The sequence below is a fragment of the Aquarana catesbeiana genome, linkage group LG07 (genome assembly GCF_042186555.1).
Source record: "Aquarana catesbeiana isolate 2022-GZ linkage group LG07, ASM4218655v1, whole genome shotgun sequence".
NCBI lineage: Eukaryota > Metazoa > Chordata > Amphibia > Anura > Ranidae > Aquarana > Aquarana catesbeiana.
The window spans coordinates 5362008-5383048 of NC_133330.1; the positions used below are offsets into that span (position 1 = coordinate 5362008).

Genomic DNA, 21041 nt, shown 5'->3' on the forward strand with positions numbered 1-21041 from the left:
GATCCCCCTACCAAGAATAGATTCCTCCAGCAACAATAAACCCCCCTCCAGCAACAATAGATCCCCTTCCAAGAATAGATTCCGCCAGCAACAATAGACCCCCCTCCAGCAACAATAGATCCACCTACCAAGAATAGATTCCCCCAGCAACAATAGATCCCCTTACCAAGAATAGATTCCTCCAGCAACAATAGATCCCCTACCAAGAATGGATTCCTCCAGCAACAATAGACCCCCCCGGACACAATCAATTACCTCCAGCTACAATAGATCCCACAGCAAGAATATATCAACCTGGCAACAATAGATCCCCAGCAACAGTAGATTCCCCCAGCAACAACAGATTCCCCCCCCCCCCAGAAACAATACATACCTTCCAGCTACAATAGACACCCCAACAACAACTCCCCCCAGCAACAGTATATCCCCCTAGCAACAACAGACCCCCCCAGCAAAAATCTATACCCCAGCAACAGCAGACCCCCCCCCCCCCGAAACAATACACACCTCCAGCAATAACATATCCTCCCAGCAACAATAGATCCCCCCCAGCAGCAATATACCCCAACAACAATAGATCCCCTACCACCACCACCAAAAATAGATCCCCAAAAACAACAGACCTCCAGCAACAATAGATCCCCTCCACAACAATAGAGCCTCCCCAGCAACAACAGACCTCACATAACAATATATTCCCCCAGCAACAATAGACCCCCTCCAGCAGTAATAGATCACTGTGGCCAGCATCAGTAGACCCCTCCTTCATCAGTAGACCCCTCCTTTATCAGTAGACCCCTCCTTCATCAGTAGACCCCTCCTTTATCAGTAGACCCCTCCTTCATCAGTAGACCCCTCCTTTATCAGTAGACCCCTCCTTCATCAGTAGACCCCTCCTTTATCAGTAGACCCCACCTTTACCAGTAGACCCCTCCTTTATCAGTAGACCCCTCCTTTATCAGTAGACCCCTCCTTCATCAGTAGACCCCTCCTTCATCAGTAGACCTCTCCTTTATCAGTAGACCCCACCTTTACCAGTAGACCCCTCCTTTATCAGTAGACCCCTCCTTTATCAGTAGACCCCTCCTTTATCAGTAGACCCCTCCTTCATCAGTAGACCCCTCCTTCATCAGTAGACCTCTCCTTTATCAGTAGACCCCACCTTTACCAGTAGACCCCTCCTTCATCAGTAGACCCCTCCTTTATCAGTAGACCCCTCCTTCATCAGTAGACCCCTCCTTTATCAGTAGACCCCACCTTTACCAGTAGACCCCTCCTTTATCAGTAGACCCCTCCTTTATCAGTAGACCCCTCCTTTATCAGTAGACCCCTCCTTCATCAGTAGACCCCTCCTTCATCAGTAGACCTCTCCTTTATCAGTAGACCCCACCTTTACCAGTAGACCCCTCCTTTATCAGTAGACCCCTCCTTTATCAGTAGACCCCTCCTTTATCAGTAGACCCCTCCTTCATCAGTAGACCCCTCCTTCATCAGTAGACCTCTCCTTTATCAGTAGACCCCACCTTTACCAGTAGACCCCTCCTTTATCAGTAGACCCCTCCTTTATCAGTAGACCCCTCCTTTATCAGTAGACCCCTCCTTCATCAGTAGACCCCTCCTTCATCAGTAGACCTCTCCTTTATCAGTAGACCCCACCTTTACCAGTAGACCCCTCCTTCATCAGTAGACCCCTCCTTTATCAGTAGACCCCTCCTTCATCAGTAGACCCCTCCTTCATCAGTAGACCTCTCCTTTATCAGTAGACCCCACCTTTACCAGTAGACCCCTCCTTCATCAGTAGACCCCTCCTTTATCAGTAGACCCCTCCTTCATCAGTAGACCCCTCCTTTATCAGTAGACCCCACCTTTACCAATAGACCCCTCCTTTATCAGTAGACCCCTCCTTCATCAGTAGACCTCTCCTTCATCAGTAGATCCCACCCAACAATTGACCTCCAGCAACAATAGATCCTCATAAGCAATAATAGATCCCCACCAGCAACAATAGACCCTCCCAGGAATAATAGATCCCCCAGCAGCAATAAACCCTCCAGCACACCCAGCACCACTTGTCATTACATACATTCAGTGTTGGAGGTGGCGGAACTGCATTGTCCCGAGTTCTCTCTTAAAAAAAAAAACTGATGGTCAATGGAAATAAATACTTATGATCTTTAGCTCCATCTAGGGGCTATTATGGGGTATTTTCATAAAACCATTTTATTTTTTTTATGAATGAATAACATTCGACCTGCAGAAGAAGAAGCTTAAAGTGGAGTTTCCACCCAAAATAGGAACTTCCGCTTTAAGTGAGGGTGACCCCCTGATGTGCCACATTTTGGGGGGGGGGGCGGATACCCTCTTTTTAGGGGCACCCAGCTCCCACTTCCTCCCGGGGCTTCGTGGTGCCCGAAGTAAGTTCACCTCTCCCCCCCTCCCTCCCTGCAATCTTCCGGGACACGTCACAGGTCCCAGAAGATTGCCCGGCCAATCACATACGCACCGGGGAGAGGAGGGGGAGAGGGGCGGGGCTTGGTTCGCCACGCATCGCTGGACCGCGGGACAGGTGAGTGTCCGATTATCGAAAGTCAGCGGATACACTCATTATAGCTGCTGACTTTTATATGGGTGGAACTCCCCTTTATTACATTCGCTGTTCCCCCTATTTACACAGAAGGAATGTATGTGAAGTTTCAGAAGATGAAGAGTTCTGCGATTTCTTCGAGTATTTGTGAAGTTTTGGGTTCAGGTAATAAAGTTTTTTTTTTTTTTTTTCTACCTTCCTCCTTAAGGGGTTAATATCCTGTGTGAGTCTCCAGAGGGAGCGTTGGATTTGGATGACCATAGTTGGTGCATTTGGTTGCAATCCCCCCCCCCCCTCATATTGCGGCGCAGGATGCGGCTAAATTACACTCCGAGGGCTAAACTGTAATTTGAGGTTTCCTGCACCCAGCCTGAGATCCGCCCCCCCCCGAATTCCGAGTGCCAGGACTGCTGGCACCATGACGATGTGCGGCGTCCCCTTCTCACGGGAAGGAGGAAGTTGGTATTTATTTGATGGCGGTGCCCCGAGACGCCGACAACGCCTCAAAAATATGTCAATATTTACATTTCAGGCTTTTCCTTTTCACAAAACATTTTTTTCCTTTCAAAGTCGAACGTCGGATAAGAATCTGAACACGTCCCGAGCGGATCGCGTGGAGAGCGGTGAACGGCACGCCAAATTCACGCATGTTGCGGGCTTATTTCAAGAGGACCCGTCCTGAAACGCAGTGGAGGGACCGCAGTGGAGGAATTTGGTGGTTACGGACTCCATGTAGCTTTCTGCTGCAAATCCGAAATTGAAGCCAAAAGCAATGGCGGCATTAACCCCATCGTGACTGACGATCGATCTACAATGGGGGACATTGTTTTATTATTTTTAATAAAGGAATTGTCAAAAACCTGTATGTGTGTTTTTATTTCTTTTTGACACTTTTTTGGTAAATGGGTAGGGGTACTATGTACCCTATACTCATTCACATGGGGGGGGATCTGGGGTCCCCCTTGTTAAAGGGGCTTCCAGATTCCGATAAGCCCCCTGCCTGCAGACCCCCACAACCACAGCCCGGGGTTGTAGGGAAGAGGCCCTTGTCCCCATCACCATGGGGACAAGGTGCTTTGGGGTGGGGTGGCACTCCACCCCTAAGCACCCCCTCATGTTGAAGGCATGTGGCCTGGTATAGTTCAGGAGAGCTAGGGGGTGCTCGTTCGTTCCCTCCCTTTCCTGACCTGCCAGGCTACATGCTCAGATAAGGGTCTAGTATGGATCTTGGGGGGAACCCACGCCGTTTTTTTTATTTTTTATTGTGCTGTGGGGTTCTGCTTAAAATCCAAAAATGCATACCAGACCCAAAAGGCCGGCAGTTTAAAAGTCATTTTTTTATTTAGAAATTTCAGTTTTGCTGCAGCAGGTTCTATACATGTTTCAGATGCGCCACTTTACAGGCAGACTAAGGGGACCCCCCAAGCACTATATTTAAAGGAATTTTTAATTTTTATTGTTGCAGGGTCCCAGGGTTGTCCAGGGCCCAAGGGTTGTCAGGAAGAGGCTCTTGTCCCCATCACCATGGGGACAAGGTGCTTTGGGGTGGGGGACAGAGCCCCCCCCACCCCAAAGCACCCTCCAATGTTGAGGGCATGTGGCCTGTTATGGTTCAGAAAAAATAAGGGGGCTGCTCTCTTGTCCCCTCCCTTTCCTGACCTGCCAGGCTGCATGCTCGGATAAGGGTCCGGTATGGTTTTTTGTGGGGGACCCCATGCTGTTTTTATTTATTTTTTTGGCGTGGGGTTCCCCTTAAAATCCATACCGGACACAAAGGGCCTAGTTCAGATTGGAGAGGGGGACCCCATGCCGTTTTTTTAACACTTTTGTATTGCCAGAAAATTAAATGTCATTTTTTTTTCTTTAGAAATGTCAGTTTTGCTGCAACAGGTTCTATACATGGTACAGATGCGCCACTATACAGGCGGACTAAGGGGACCCCCCAGGCACTATATTTAAAGGCTTTTTTCATTTTTATTGTTCCACTTAAAGCATTATTAACCGCTTCCGGAGTAGCCACCTCAGTTATACTGCGGCAGGTTGGCTCCCCTGCGCGAAACCATGTAGCTATATGTTGGCTCGTGGGGTTTGGATAGCAGGCGCGAGAACCGCCAGCGCCCGCTGCACAGTGGGGGTGCCGATGCTCGTGGAAGACGGTCGCGATGCCTGCCGGCCACGAGCGATCGTGAGCAGGAGACAGAACAGGGACGAGTGTGTGTAAACACACACTACCCTGTTCTGTTCTGACAGGAGTGACAGATCATGTGTTTCTATTAGCTAGGAACCACGATCCGTCACTTCTTCTAGTTAGTCCCTCCCCCTTCAGTTAGAATCACCTCCCAGGCAACACAATTAACCCCTTCACCGCCCCCTAGTGTTAACCCCTTCACTGACATTTTTACAGTAATCAATGCATTTTTAATCGCACTGATCACTGTATTAATGCCAATAGTCCCAAAAATGTGTCAAAATTGTCCAATCTGTCCGCCGTAATGTCGCAGTCACGATAAAAATCGCAGATCGCCGCCATTGCTAATAAAAAAAAATAATAATAAAAATGCCATAAATCTATCCCCTATTTAGTAAATGCTATAACTTTTGCGCAAACCAATCAATATACGCTTATTGCGATTTTTTTTACCAAAAATATGTAGAAGAATACGTATCGGCCTAAACTGAGGAAAAATGTGCTTTTTTAAACAAAAAATGGGGATATTTATTACAACAAAAAGTACAAAATATTGTGTTTTTTTTAAATCGTTTGCCTTTTTTTGTTTAAAGCGCAAAAACTAAAAACCACAGAGGCGATCAAATACCACCAAAAGAAAGCTCTATTTGTGGGAAAAAAAGGACGTTAATTTTGTTTGGGTACAACGTCGCACGACCGCGTAAATGTCAGTTAAAGTGACGCAGTGCCAAATCACAAAAAAACTCTCTAGTCAGGAAGGGGGTAAGTTCTTCCGGGGCTGAAGTGGTTAAGCATTGGTACGTGTCCCCCAGGGCAGGACCCAGACCCCCATACCCCTTTTTACGGCCAATAACTTGCATATAAGCCTTCAAAATGTGCACTTTTGATTTTTGTCAAGTTCAGGTCCCATAGAATTTAATAGAGTTTGCGGTTCGGTTCGGGTCAGATATTTCATACGATGGGAACTTAGCCAAAGTGGGTCTTTATGCCCAGGGACAGTATGGAGGGCCCAATCATGTGACCATTGTGATTGGCTAGCCGCACACAACGCTAAGCAATTCTGTACATCAAGGAGATGATAGCAGCCTCGGTCTATCTCCATCCTGGCCACACACACCCCCTTGACACGTTTCGTCCTGCCCACGGCCATTAGTCATGGAGGTTTACGGACTTCCTTGACTAAGCCCTGTGGGCACAGATAAATGACTCGGAGGGGGGCATGGCCGGGATGGAGATAGACTGAAGCTGCTATCATCTCCTTGATGTACGGGGTTTCTCGCCGTGCGTCTTGCGTTTCACTACTTTTGCTCTCAGATATCACAAGCAGTTCAGACGGACTCTCTACCCAGCCTGCACACTGAGTGGAATCCATTGGATATGGCAGTATAAGCTGGAGCGGGGACCTGAGGCTTTTACTAGGTTCACTGTGATTGGTTGTCACAGTGGTCACATGATCAGGGTCTCATCTCGATGGCTTCCCATCATTACTAATGACTGGATGCTGTCTATGACAGACCGGTTACTGTCGCTGGGAGGGGGCAGATAGTGCGCTCTCAGTACAGAAACCTCAGCCAACCACGGATACGTATGTGTAGCATTAGGGAGCTAAAGCGTTCCCTCTTTGGGTCTCTCTGCTTCTCTATGCAATGTGGGTAGATCATGGCTGGTGGGAGGGGCCGGCCTCAGTACTCCTCTCTAGAGCCCACCGTCCTGATGCAAGCAGTGGGAGGAGTTATGTAAATATCAAAATGCCTTGATTAATGTTAGTCTGGAGTGGGCGTTCCTAGGCAGGCTGCATTTGCATAGGTAACACCCCCATGCGATACTGAGCCCCCATGATTGAAAGAACTGAAATCCAGTGAAAGAAGGGGGTAGGGCCAGGGATAGTCAGGCTGGGGAGAAAAGGGGCTAGATGATGCTGGACATCCTCCAGCCAGGAAATGGGGCGGTCTCTATCTGACTTGCTGCAGCTTCTGATGCACATGGTGAGAAGCTCACAGTGTGCAGTGAAATCAGAGGAAGCCGTTTCAGTCCAGGAGAGGAGCTGGTACAACTGTGCAAGACTGAAGGGGAGGAGCCGGTACACCTGTGCAAGACTGAGGGGGAGGAGCCGGTACACCTGTGCAAGACTGAAGGGGAGGAGCCGGTACACCTGTGCAAGACTGAAGGGGAGGAGCCGGTACACCTGTGCAAGACTGAAGGGGAGGAGCCGGTACATCTGTGCAAGACTGAAGGGGAGGAGCCGGTACACCTGTGCAAGACTGAGGGGAGGAGCCGGTACACCTGTGCAAGACTGAGGGGGAGGCCAAGGGTCAGATTGTAAACCCTCACATAGATACCCCACATCACATAAGTGACTGGCCTCAGGGGATACACGGAGATTAAAAACATCCTCCTGCACAAGTTGTACCTGTTTATTTGCAGCCCGCCCTTCTCTACATCTGTTCAAAAGGCCAGAATTTATAAAGCTTGTCTGAGATTCCAGAAAAAAGGGTGGCGAGGAGCTGAAGTTACACACTGCAGAGCTCAGTGGGAGATTAGTGGAGGGAAGGGACACCCCACCCCCCCCACCACACAGCACACAGCACACAGGAACAGAGCTGAGGCTGTTAATCACAGGCTGTGTGCTTGAGGTCCCTCCCCTGTCACCATTTATCTCTTGGTGTCAGGAAAACTTGTCAGAAGTGACTCATGGTGACAGCAGAAGAAGGAGGCTGCAGACAGAAATGACACTTAGTGCTCTGGACCGAGACAAGTACACACTATAGAGGGATATGCTTTTCACTGATGTGCATTGATGAGGCTGCACTGATGTGCATTGATGAGGCTGCACTGATGTGCATTGATGAGGCTGCACTGATGTGCATTCATACCTCTCAATATTCTGTAATGGGAACGAGGGACACCTATTAGTAAAAGTATGTAGGCATAGGACACACCCCCTGCCACACCCCCCCTTAAAAAAGAATTGATGGTTAAACCCACAAGTGCTTTTTACCACGACTATTCCTTTATATTGGCTTTTAGTATTTACAAATGCAGAAATTTAGAAATTAGATGGAAGGTTTAGCTCTGGGGAACACTTTTTGAAAGTTAAAAGGTGCATTTTATTTACAACCGTAGAGATCAGACCAAAATGAGGGACAAATGAGGAGGAATGAGGGACAGAGGGACATTGTTCCAAATCAGGGACAGCCCCTCGAAATTAGGGACAGTTGGGAGCTATGGTGCATTGATGAGGCTGCACTGATGGGTACTGGTGAGGCACTCTGATGGGCACTGGTGAGGTTGCACTGATGAGGCTATATCAGTGCAGCCTCAACAGTGCCCATCATTGCAGCCTCATCAGTGCCCATGAGTGCCGCTATTCTGTCGAGAAGTGCCCGGGACAAATGGCGCATGCGCAACACATGCGCAACACATGCGCCGTACGAAACAGCACAACAGCTGATTTTACAATCAGCTGTTGTGAGCGGCGGGACGGCGTCTGCGCACAGTAGCCAACAGAATAATTTTTTCTGTCAGATTGTGCCCCGCGCTCCCGTGGCGAGTTCATGTCGGTGAGGGGCGGATTTCTACATGTTGTGGGCGGATTTATAAATGATGGGCAGTTGAGGGCGGCATTTTTTAAAGATGGCCAAAAACTAAAGTCTTTATGCTAAATACGCCCTGTAAGCATCCAGAAAGAATAGCATAAAAAGTTTTGTTTTGCAGTCCTGCCCATCATTTATAAATCCGATCAGTGCAGCCTCATCAATACACATCAGTGCAGCCTCACCAGTACCCATCAGTGCAGCCTCATCAGTACCCATCAGTGCAGCCTCACCAGTACCCATTAGCGCAGCCTCATCAGTGTCCATCAGTGCAGCCTCATCAGTGTCCATCAGTGCAGCCTCACCAGTACCCATCAGTGCAGCCTCACCAGTATCCATCAGTGCATCCTCATCAGTGTCCATCAGTGCAGCCTCACCAGTACCCATCAGTGCAGCCCAGGGGCGGACTGATAACTCATGGGGCCCCTGGGCAATAGGATATTATGGGGCCACACAGTATACACACACACAGTATGCAATCACACAGTATACACAGACAGATGTAAAAAAAACACAGATTTATACATACTGTCCCTGGTTTTACTGAGGCTGGCAACCCTGATGGGGCCCCCTAGTGGCCCAGGGCCCTCGGGCAGTGCCCGAGTGGCTCAATGGTCAGTCCGCCCCTGGTGCAGCCTCATCAGTGCCCATCAGTGCAGCCTCATCAGTGCCCATCAGTGCAGCCTCATCAGTACCCATCAGTGCAGCCTCATCAGTGCCCATCAGTGCAGTCTCACCAGTACCAATCAGTGCAGCCTCATCAGTGCCCATCAGTGCAGCCTCATCAGTGCCCATCAGTGCAGTCTCACCAGTACCCATCAGTGCAGCCTCATCAGTGCCCATCAGTGCAGCCTCATCAGTGCCCATCAGTGTAGTCTCACCAGTACCAATCAGTGCAGCCTCATCAGTGCCCATCAGTGCAGCCTCATCAGTGCCCATCAGTGCAGCCTCATCAGTGCCCATCAGTGCAGTCTCACCAGTACCCATAAGTGCAGCCTCATCAGTGCCCATCAGTGCAGCCTCATCAGTGCCCATCAGTGCAGCCTCATCAGTGCCCATCAGTGCCGCCTCATCAGTACACATCAGTGAAGAAAAATGACTTATTTGCAAAGTTTTATAACAGAAGCTAAGAAAATAAAAACAATTCTGCCATGTTTGGTCTTTTTTCATGTGTTTAGCAAAAAAAAAAAAAAAAGAAATCTCTATGTCTCCAAAAATGATAGAAATGTCCTATGTGTGCAGTGTCACATGACTGAGTAGTTGTCATTCAAAGTGTGAGAGCGCTGAAAGCTGACCATTGTCCTGGGTAGGAAGGTGGCCGGTATTGAAGGGGTTAACCATCAATACACGTTGTTCCAGTATCACCTCTATATAGAAGAACCAGGTTGCCCCCCTTGGTGGGCGGGCGGTCCCGGCACGCTCTGGCGGTCGCACAATAGTCGGGTTCTCTGTATTGCGATGGAGTCACATGACACTCAGACAAATTGTTCTTTCTGTTGCTCAGCACTTCCAATATTTTCTTTGGAGCCCCAGAGAGTCGCTCTACGCCAAGCGCGGCACAGAAGGAATTGCATTTTTCTCCAACACGTGCGATTTTCTGCAGCTGTAAAAAAAAAAAAAAGGGGGAAAAAAAGAAAAAAAATGAGAAAATTAAAAAAAAAAAAAAAATAGCAGAAGAAGAAGAAGAAGAAAGTCTTTTTTCCCATCGCCTTCCTTTCCAAAATCTTTTGTAATTGCAGAAAATGAGTCTGTGGGATGGCGAATGTCTGCAGATGTGACTTATTTTCTTTAGGATCCTGGGGGGGGGTGAGGGGGGGGGGGGCAAACATAAACTGACTTTATCACACACATATGGTCCTGTGCTTCTCAAGTTACAACACAGTCCCTGCTGCTTCCTTTTTTTTAAAGCAGTGGAGCTGATGCTGTGTCTGCAGACAGAGGAGAGACGGCCACAGGAATCGCCTTCCAGGAGGAACCAGTCCCAGCAATTCTCAGGTTAGTAAATAGGAAGAAATGACTGAAGATTCTCCTCTTCACATCTGATGGGAAAACACGGCGAGGTGACTTCTTATCATCATTTTATTATATTGTGAGGAGAAGATTTCTGGATCCTACCAGGATGAGGATGATGAGGAGGAGGAGGATAATGAGGATGATGATGATGATGATGATGAGGAGGAGGATGAGGAGGATGATGAGGAGGAGGAAGAGGATGGTGATGATGAGGAGGAGGAGGAGGAGGATAATGATGATGGTGATGAGGATGGTGATGAGGATGATGAGGATGAGGTTGATGATGAGGATGATGAGGAGGAGGATGAGGATGATGAGGAGGAGGATGAGGATGATGATGATGAGGATGATGAGGAGGATAAGGATGAGAATGATGTTGATGAGGATGATGATAATGATGAGGGGGATGAGGATGATGATGAGGAGGAGGAGGATGATGAAGATGATGAGTATGATGAGGAGGATGAGGATTATGAGGATGATGAGGAAGAGGATGAGGATGATGATGAGGAGGAGGAGGAGGATGAGGATGATGAGGAGGATGAGGAGGAGGATGAGGATGATGATGATGAGGAGGAGGATGATGAGGAGGATGAGGATGATGATGAAAATGATGATGATGAGGAGGAGGATGAGGATGATGAGGATGATGAGAATGATGATGAGGAGGAGGAGGAGGATGATGATGATGAGGATGATGAGGAGGATGATGAGGATGATGATGATGAGGATGATGATGAGGAGGATGAGGATGATGATGATGATGATGAGGAGGAGGAGGAGGATGATGAGGATGATGATGATGATGAGGATGATGAGGAGGAGGATGATGAGGAGGAGGATGAGGATGATGAGGATGATGATGATGATGAGGATGATGATGATGAGGATGATGATGATGAGGATGATGAGGAGGAGGATGAGGATGATGATGATGATGAGGAGGAGGAGGATGAGGATGATGAGGATGATGAGGAGGAGGATGATGAGGAGGAGGATGAGGATGATGATGATGATTACATTTTTTAATTGTTTTGAAGAGTTTTTTGTTTAGGTTTACATTGTTGCTTTTACATATATGTTTTCTAAATAGGAAAAAAGGAGCGAAATGTTATTTAATGTTATTTTTATTATCATGGGGTGACACCAGAATGTTAAAGATTTCCTTTTCATATCATTTTTCAAAAATAGGAATTAGACCCGTTCACATCAGATCGCACATTTCCCGCACCGCGTTCAAAACACACTGCAGTTGGTGTCTGTCATAACTTAACAACACCCCAAATGTGGGTCACAAACGCCGTGCACTTTCCGGCATCGGCTTGCGTCCAATTGCAGTGACTTTCCATAAGTGGTTCATGGATTACTATTGCAATCTGAGCCCATTCAAAATGAACTGCATGTGAATCGCACCGGAACGCCAGCGCATTTCTGTGCGATTTCTCCAGTGAACCGGCATTTAGATTTGTGTTGGGAGTTTAAAGTGTTCTACATTGATACATGAATAGATTGATACATGGATGAAATAATACTTTGATACACGGATACATGAATAGATTCGTACATTGATCTATTAAAACACTGATACATGGATGAAATAATACTTTGATACACGGATACATGAATAGATTCGTACATTGATCTATTAACACACTGATACATGGGTACATTGATATAATGATACATGGATACGTTGACATAATGATACATTGATATAATGATATAATGATACATTGATACAATGATAAATCGATATAATGATACATGGATACATTGATACAATGATACATCGATATAATGATACATGGATACATTGATACAATGATACATCGATATAATGACACATGGATACATTGATACAATGATACATCGATATAATGATACATGGATACAATGATACATGGATACATTGATACATTGATATAATGATATAATGATACATGGACACATGCTGGTTGCCTGGCCACATCTGACTTCAGTTCCTAGAAACCCTCATGCACATCATTCATTCCTCCAGAACAGTTGGTGTTTGGTAAGACAAGCCATAGAAGATTTGATTTTCTTTCCTTCCACCAGGGGAAGAACTAATTGGGTTGATGGGGGAATCCCTCCGACAGAACTATTGTATCCTGCTGGTTGGGGGGAGGGACACAGGGAGTCTTCTCAGCTGGCAGAACACAATGATTACTGCTGGGGCTATAGCTGCTGGCAATAATCATATGTAAAAAATCAGAGAAGCCGGTTGTACTCAAGTCGATCAATAAAGTGGAGAGCATGGGGAGGTGGAGAGCACAGAGGTACAGGGCGGCCATAGGGCTTTGGGGGATGAAGAGCACAGGGGGGTTTTGGAGAACACTGGGGGGGTTGGAGAGCACAGGGGGTCCAGAGAGCACAAGGGGGGGGCGCTGAGAGCACTAGAAGGGTGGAGAGCGGGGGGGTGGAAAGCACAGGGGGGAGCCTGAGAGCACGGAGGCTGGAGAGCACTGGGGGGAGCCTGAGAGCACTGGGGGGGGGGGTGGAGAGCACAGAGATAGGAGTACAGGGTGGCAATAGGACATTGGGTGGATGGAGAGCACAGGGGGGTTTGGAGAACACTTAGGAGGTTGGAGAGCACAAGGGGGGGCACTGAGAGCACTAGTAGGGTGGAGAGCAGGGGGGTGGAGAGCACAGGGGGGGGCAGAGAGCACAGGGGGGAGCCTGAGAGCACGGAGGCTGGAGAGCACTAGGGGGGGCTGGAGAGCACAGATGTAGGAGTACTGGGCGGCCATAGGGCATTGGGGGATGGAGAGCACAGGGGGGTTTGAAGAACACTGGGGGGGGGTTGGAGAGCACAGGGGGTCCAGAGAGCACAAGGGGGGAGCCTGAGAGCACGGAGGCTAGAGAGCACTAGGGGGGGCTGGAGAGCACAGAGGTAGGAGAACAGGGCGGCCATAGGGCATTGGGGGATGGAGAGCACAGGGGGGTTTGAAGAACACTGGGGGGGCTGGAGAGCACAGGGGGTCCAGAGAGCACAAGGGGGGCACTGAGAGCACTAGAAGGGTGGAGAGCAGGGGGTGGAGAGCACAGGGAGGAACCTGAGATCTTGGAGGCTGGCTTGGAGAGCACTGGGGGGGGGGTTGGAGAGCACAGAGATAGGAGTACAGAGTGGCAATAGGGCATTGAGTGGATGGAGAGCACAGGGGGGTTTGGAGAACACTTAGGGGGTTGGAGAGCACAAGGGGGGGCACTGAGAGCACTAGAAGGGTGGAGAGCAGGGGGGGTAGAGATCACAGGGGGGGCAGAGAGCACTGGGGGGAGCCTGAGAGCATGGAGGCTGGAAAGCACTGGGGGGGGGGCTGGAGAGCACAGAGGTAGGAGTACAGGGCGGCCATAGAGCATTGGGGGGCTAGAGAGCACAGGGGGGCAGCAGAAAGAAGCTGGATAGAAGGAGCGGCTGCATATAGAAGAATCAATCTCTCCATTTTCCTCCTGCAGCTTCTTAATAAGAAGATGAGGAAAATCTGGCTTTAGGAGGCTGCAGGAGAAAAATAGAGAGATTGATTCTTCTATATGCAGTTGCCCCGCGGTTCCTCTTATCCAGGTGCACCAGGACCAGCACTCACTTCCTCTCTGGACTGGCATCTCCTCCAACTCCTCCCCCTTCATTGTCAAATGAAGTTTCCGCTTCCCAGCTGAACTGAACTGGTGGCCAGCTGGCTGGCCATGAAGAGGCCGGGTAAACGGAGCAGCCCAGCTTCCTTGGGACCCACAAGGACATGCGGCCCGGTACCTAAGTGCCCAGTGTGCCTTATGGCCAGTCTGGTCCTGCCCACCAGCATCCAACCAGTGACTTATCCCTGCTATCAGCAGCAGGGATGAGTTATCGGTTGTTAAGGAGCCGACACCTGCAAGTTGTCCTAACAACAAAGAGTATTCCCCGCTGTCAGCAGAATGTAAACAAAAGAGCTGGCATGGAAAAAAAATAGTATGGGGGCACCCCCCGAATCTATACCAGGTCCCCTTCGTAAAGGGGCTTCCAGATTCTGATAAGCAACCCACCGCACCCCAACTACCACCAGGCCAGAGTTCTGGGGAAGATGCCCTTGTCCTCATCAACATAGGGACAAGGTGCTTTGCTGGGGGGGGGGTTTGGCGTGGTGATCGACATAGTGCCCCCTTATGTTGAAGGCATTTGGCCAAGAGGGAGGGCTGCTCACTCGTTCCCCACCCCTTTCCTGGACTGCCCAAAGATGTCAACAGGAGCCCATCCTGACGGCTGCTGATCATCAGTAGTTAACCGTGAGCTGTCAGTGAGAAGACTTAGGTGAGAGGGAAGGGGCGCCCTATGTCCAGAAACATGCAATTCTTGGTGTTGGGTTCACAAAACGTTTATTGAAAAGGTAAAACATGTACAGCAAACCAACGCGTTTCAAGGGAATGTACCTCCACTTCTTCAGGCTTGACCTGTTGCTTTTGGGTGGGGGGGTAGGTTCTGGATTGAGGTCCACAATCCTGGTATCCAGTAGGCAGAACTTAAATGTAATTGTCAGGAAACAGGATTACTCCACCTGCACTGTAAAAAAGGAGTAAATAGTCCCCTATTTATCCCAAGCTCCTGCTGCAGAACTGATGGGGCTCAGGGAACTTCCATTGAATTGCTGGGCGTCATGGTCCATGGGGATACTGCATATGAGCCCAAAGGTATTTAAAGATTCCACTCTCTGCCCCGGGGACATACAGGAGGGCTGGCTCTACCCCTCAACCTTTGTGGCCCTTTATACTGTATATCCCTGGTGCTGTCGTAAAGACTTTGTTACCGAGTGAGTTTTCTCTTTGAGGCTATCAGAGAGGCAGCAGCCCGGGACCAGAAGAAGGTCCAATTATATTACATGTTCATTCCTTGTCAGCCCCTTTAAGGGAGGGCTCGAATTTACATCCAACGGTACTAATTCTTTGCTTCTACCAGTCTGGCGATGGCACACATACACCTCAGTTAGAGAGAAGTAGGACACTATCAGATGGTTCAGCTCTCCGGTATCTATCTACAGTATCAAACACTAACATAGAATTTTTGGGTGAACTAAAACTTTGTATGTGGAGGAGTAATTTGTTCTTTTATTTCAAATATTTAAAAGCTGCTTCAACTTGGTGCCTTTTTTTATTCTCCATAGGCATTTTCTGCTTCCAGCCAGTCACCATTGTGCTGATGGTCATACCAGTTCAGCATGGCTTCCAAGATATCTAGAATCGTCCAACTGGAACATCTGACCACCGCTGTCCTTCTCTTGTATGTGGGCTTATCCCTGGCTCAACAAGACTGCAAAGGCGTTGTGTGTGAGCCTCTGGTGAACTGCAATGAAAAAGTGCTCGAGGAGGGTTCTTGTTGCCCGAAATGCGTGCAGTTTGGATGCACCTGCGAGGGCTACCAGTTTTACGACTGTGTGAGTGTTGGCTTCAAAGACGGCAAAGTGCCCGAAGGAGAGTCCTACTTTGTCGATTTTGGAAGCACAGAGTGTTCCTGCCCACCTGGCGGTGGTAGGATTAGCTGCGACTTTATCCCTTGCCCCGAGCTGCCCCCAAATTGCATTGACATAATTCAGCCAGCAGATAGTTGTATTCAGTGTGGACGAATTGGGTGCATTCATGGAGGAGAAAAGTACGAGGCCGGGCACACCTTTCACATATCAGAGTGCAAGGTTTGCCACTGTCCCAATACCGGAGGAGAACTGATGTGCTACACTCTTCCCCACTGCATCTCAGATGGTGACAACAGCACCCAACCCATGGACATGACGGAAAGTGACCCAGAGAGACAATATGACTACCCCTACAGTCATGAACAAGAGGAGCCCATCAACAGTGAGATCATGGAAAGGAACAACAACTACAAAAGGAACGCCCTGCAGGTTCGCTCCATGGCAGATTATGGGGAAGATATTGACGAACTCATTGATGTTGAACCTCCACCTACACCCACTTTACCACCACTGTTGGTGGAGCTGACAACGGTGAATGAGATGCATCTCTCCACCCAACCTGAAAGAACCACCCTCAACGTCCAGACTACCCAGATAGCCAGCACTCTGACACCAAGCACACCCAAGGCCACCACTGCTAAAGTCTTACCCGAGACCACAGCTCAGCCAACCAAGAAGGAGCTTCAAAAGCCAACAAGTCCAACTCTGACAACCGTAGAACATCCAACAAAGCCAAGCACGGCCCCGACTATGGTAAAGACTACTGCAAAAGGAGAGACTCCGAAATCAGCGCCACAAATAAACAGCACAGAGGACCCGAGTCCATCGGAAAATAAAACCAATTCCCCCAAAATGGAGAACGAAGGAACCGTGCTCCCAGAAACCGAGAAACCAACAACAGCGTCTGTCCCTCTTAGCCCGAGTCCCTCCATGGGGCCACAAGTTCTGCTTCCGAAATTGCTGAGCGAAGGCGGGGCTCCAAAGGACGTTTTAAATCATTCAAGATCATACGACGGTAAGATGCTTTGATTTATTTTGTTTTTTTAAACAGATTTTTTTTTTTTTTTTTAAACAGAATTTAAACAAGAAATTTAAATGTGAACCCATGCATGACAGCCCTTCGTGTAGCAACACCATGGGGTGCTTCTCTATCACACCTCTCCTGTCCTACCAGGACAGCACCCCATGCATATAGATTTTTTGCCTACAGCACCTGTACAGGTAAAACCTGGTACTGCACATCAAATACTCTCCGAGAGGCACTAATAGACCCCACAAGCAGTTCTGGATTTATAAGGGGGCAAAATGGCCCTGGGCACTCTGATATAAGGTGACCCCTCTATACAGAAATAATGTAAAATAAATATATACCATATATTATATATATATATATATATATATATATATATATATATATATATATATATATATATATATATATATATATATATATAATATAAAAAATATATATATAAAGTAAAAAATAATAATAATATAATATAAAATATATATTAATTAAAAATGACTTTCTTTTATGAAGAGTGACTAGTGGTTGGTCTACAAAACATTATATTAAAAGAGGACCTCTACTGTGGAGACTGTGTCCAAAATCTTTTATTTATTTATTTATTTATGTCCAAAAACATTTATTTATTTATTTATGTCCAAAATCATTTATTTATTTATTTATTTATTTATTTACGTTCAAAAACATTTATTTATTTATTTATTTATTTATTTATTTATTTATTTATTTATGTCCAAAAACATTTATTTATTTATTTATTTATGTCCAAAAACATTTATTTATTTATTTATGTCCAAAAACATTTATTTATTTATTTATTTATATGGTTGAACTAGATGGACTTGTGTCTTTTCAACCTAACTATGTAACATGAGTAGGGGGGGAAAGGACTAGCAATATTTTTGCCTATAGTCTCCCTGCAGCTAATCTTTTCCCCATGACTGACTTACCATACCTCATTCTGCACTGTGTCTCTGTGTAGAGGCAGCCATCTTGGTAGGGGAGCAGGGCTTTTCTTCCTTAAGCCAGAGTTGCGACCCCCCCCCCCCCCCATGGCTGGTAATCTTATGAACGGTGGGGTTATGATAGAGATGGAGGAAGCACAGATCCACAGAATGGATGAAGCAGCAGCAGGGAGATCCTTGCACTGCGGCTCCTCAGGTACAGCTTCCCCTCCAGCCAGGAGAACAGTGAGCAGCACAGCAGTGATCTCACCAAATCTCCTGAGACTAGAATTTAGAGGAAGCAGGTGATCTTATGCTGCAGATATCCAGCTATCAGGATACAGAATAGGAGTGCCTAGGCACAGAGCGTGCCCTACTATTGATCAGGAGGAGTTAAACAAAGGTAAATTTTTCGATGTACCGCTTAAAGTTTGAACTCCAGGTATTGTATTTCATGTTTCCATCCGTCGGACCTGGGCCAATGTACAGGTAAACATGCATATTCTATGTCTATGGAGTCGCTGTGAAGGAGAAGAATCATTGTATTAGTTGCCCCTAATACAGTGATTGGTGGGGTCCCCCCGAGTCCTGTGCCAAGTGGCTGCCCTGCCGCAGAGTAACCACCGGAGGTCACCAGGGTTGCCAACCTCCCGCAGCATTTTTTTCAATGAGTGCAAAGCATTCTCTGATTGGATGAGGTGGAGTTTGTGACTTTACCGCCCCCCACCCCTCCGGCTTGTCAAATCAGAGAATGCTTTTCATTCATTGAGGAAGCCTCAAGGGATCCTATGAATTGGGCAGCGTTGTGGCTAAGTGGTTAGTAATTCCACCCGGCAGTACTAAGGTCATTGGTTCAACTCCCATTCATGGCACTCCCTGCATGGTGTTTGCAAGTTCTCCCTGTGCGGGTTTACTCCGGTTTCCTCCCACACACCAAAGGCATGATGTTCGGTGAATTGGCTCCTGTCAAAATTGGCCCTATGTATGTAAATGTGAGTCAGGGACACTTAGATTGTAAGCTCCTTTAGGGTAGAGATAAACACTATATTACCAAAAGTATTGGGACGCCTGCCTTTACACACACATGACCTTTAATGACATCCCAGTCTTAGTCCGGAGGGTTCAATATTGGGTTGGCTCCGCCCTTTGCAGCTATAACAGCTTCAACTCTTCTGGGAAGGCCGTCCACAAGGTTTAGGAGGGTGTCTATGGGAATGTTTGACCATTCTTCCAGAAGAGCATTTGTGAGGTCAGGCACTGATGTTGGATGAGAAGGCCTGGCTCATAGTCTCCACACTAATTCATCCCAAAGGTGTTCTATGGGGTTGAGGTCAGGACTCTGTGCAGGCCAGTCAAATTCCTCCACCCCAAACTCCATGTCTTTATAGAACTTGCTTTGTGCACTGGTCCAAATCATTTGGTGGAGGGGGGATTATGGTGTGGGGGGTGTTTTTCAGGAGTTGGGCTTGGCCCCTTAGTTCCAGTTAAGGGAATTCTTAAGTAGTCGGCATACCAAGACATTTTGGACAATTTCATGCTCCCAACTTTGTGGGAGGAGTTTGGGGCCGGCCCCTTCCTGTTCCAACATGACTGCCCACCAGTGCACAAAGCAAGGTCCATAAAGACATGGATGAGCGAGTTTGGGGTGGAGGAACTTGACTGTCCTGCACAGAATCCTGACCTCAACCCCATAGAACACCTTTGGGATGAATTAGAGTGGAGACTACGGACTAAGACTGGGATGTCATTAAAGTTCATGTGTGTGTAAAGGCAGGCGTCCATCATAATTCATATAGAAATGTCTTTAAAGTAATCTCTGTAATAAAGATCCCGGTGGGGGGCTCGGTGAGAACACGTTAAACTTTCCCTTAATCGCATCGGGCGACGCGTTTTACTCTGGAAAGAAATGTAGATTTTGTTTTATTTTCTTCTTTCTGGAATTTGTGTTGTGAATTTCTTTCCTATGTGACAGATAAGAACCCCTTATCTCCAGTAGATAATGACCCCCCTGTAGGCACCCCCACCCCCCATGCTTTGTACTCCTTCCCTTATCACAGGAAGGGAGCCTCGTCCCTGGAATGTCTCACAATGTCTGAACACGTTACATGTCTGTCCTTGGATACAATGTATCATATGTTCTCACGATGTCTCAACACGTTACATGTCTGTCCTTGGATACAACGTATCATATGTTCTCACGATGTCTGAACACGTTACATGTCTGTCCTTGGATACAATGTATCATATGTTCTCACAATGTCTGAACACGTTACATGTCTGTCCTTGGATACAATGTATCATATGTTCTCACAATGTCTGAACACGTTACATGTCTGTCCTTGGATACAATGTATCATATGTTCTCACAATGTCTGAACACGTTACATGTCTGTCCTTGGATACAATGTCTCATATGTTCTCACAATGTCTGAACACGTTACATGTCTGTCCTTGGATACAATGTATCATATGTTCTCACAGTGTCTGAACACGTTACATGTCTGTCCTTGGATACAATGTATCATATGTTCTCACAATGTCTGAACACGTTACATGTCTGTCCTTGGATACAATGTATCATATGTTCTCACAATGTCTGAACACGTTACATGTCTGTCCTTGGATACAATGTATCATATGTTCTCACAATGTCTGAACACGTTACATGTCTGTCCTTGGATACAATGTATCATATGTTCTCACAGTGTCTGAACACGTTACATGTCTGTCCTTGGATACAATGTATCATATGTTCTCACAATGTCTGAACACGTTACATGTCTGTCCTTGGATACAATGTCTCATATGTTCTCACAATGTCTGAACACGTTACATGTCTGTCCTTGGATACAATGTATCATATGTTCTCACGATGTCTGAACACGTTACATGTCTGTCCTTGGATACAATGTCTCATATGTTCTCACGATGTCTGAACACGTTACATGTCTGTCCTTGGATACAATGTCTCATATGTTCTCACAGTGTCTGAACACGTTACATGTCTGTCCTTGGATACAATGTCTCATATGTTCTCACAGTGTCTGAACACGTTACATGTCTGTCCTTGGATACAATGTATCATATGTTCTCACAATGTCTGAACACGTTACATGTCTGTCCTTGGATACAATGTCTCATATGTTCTCACAATGTCTGAACACGTTACATGTCTGTCCTTGGATACAATGTCTCATATGTTCTCCGTCAGTCCGAGGCGTCGGGTCCGTACAGCA

General features: G+C 47.2%; 1 protein-coding gene across 2 annotated transcripts in view; it reads left to right on the top strand.

Annotated features, from left to right (window-relative positions):
• Positions 1-10185: 10185 nt before the first annotated feature.
• The window catches only part of FBLN2 (fibulin 2), a 62225-nt gene continuing 51369 nt past the window's right edge, over positions 10186-21041 (top strand). The window contains exons 1-2 of one of the 2 annotated variants that reach the window (XM_073591535.1): positions 10186-10425; positions 15529-16849. In XM_073591535.1, coding sequence (XP_073447636.1) covers positions 15583-16849 — 1267 coding nt within the window. In that variant the 5' untranslated portion in view covers positions 10186-10425; positions 15529-15582. The remainder of the gene's footprint in view (positions 10426-15528; positions 16850-21041) is intronic. The other variant, XM_073591534.1, reaches the window with a different exon arrangement.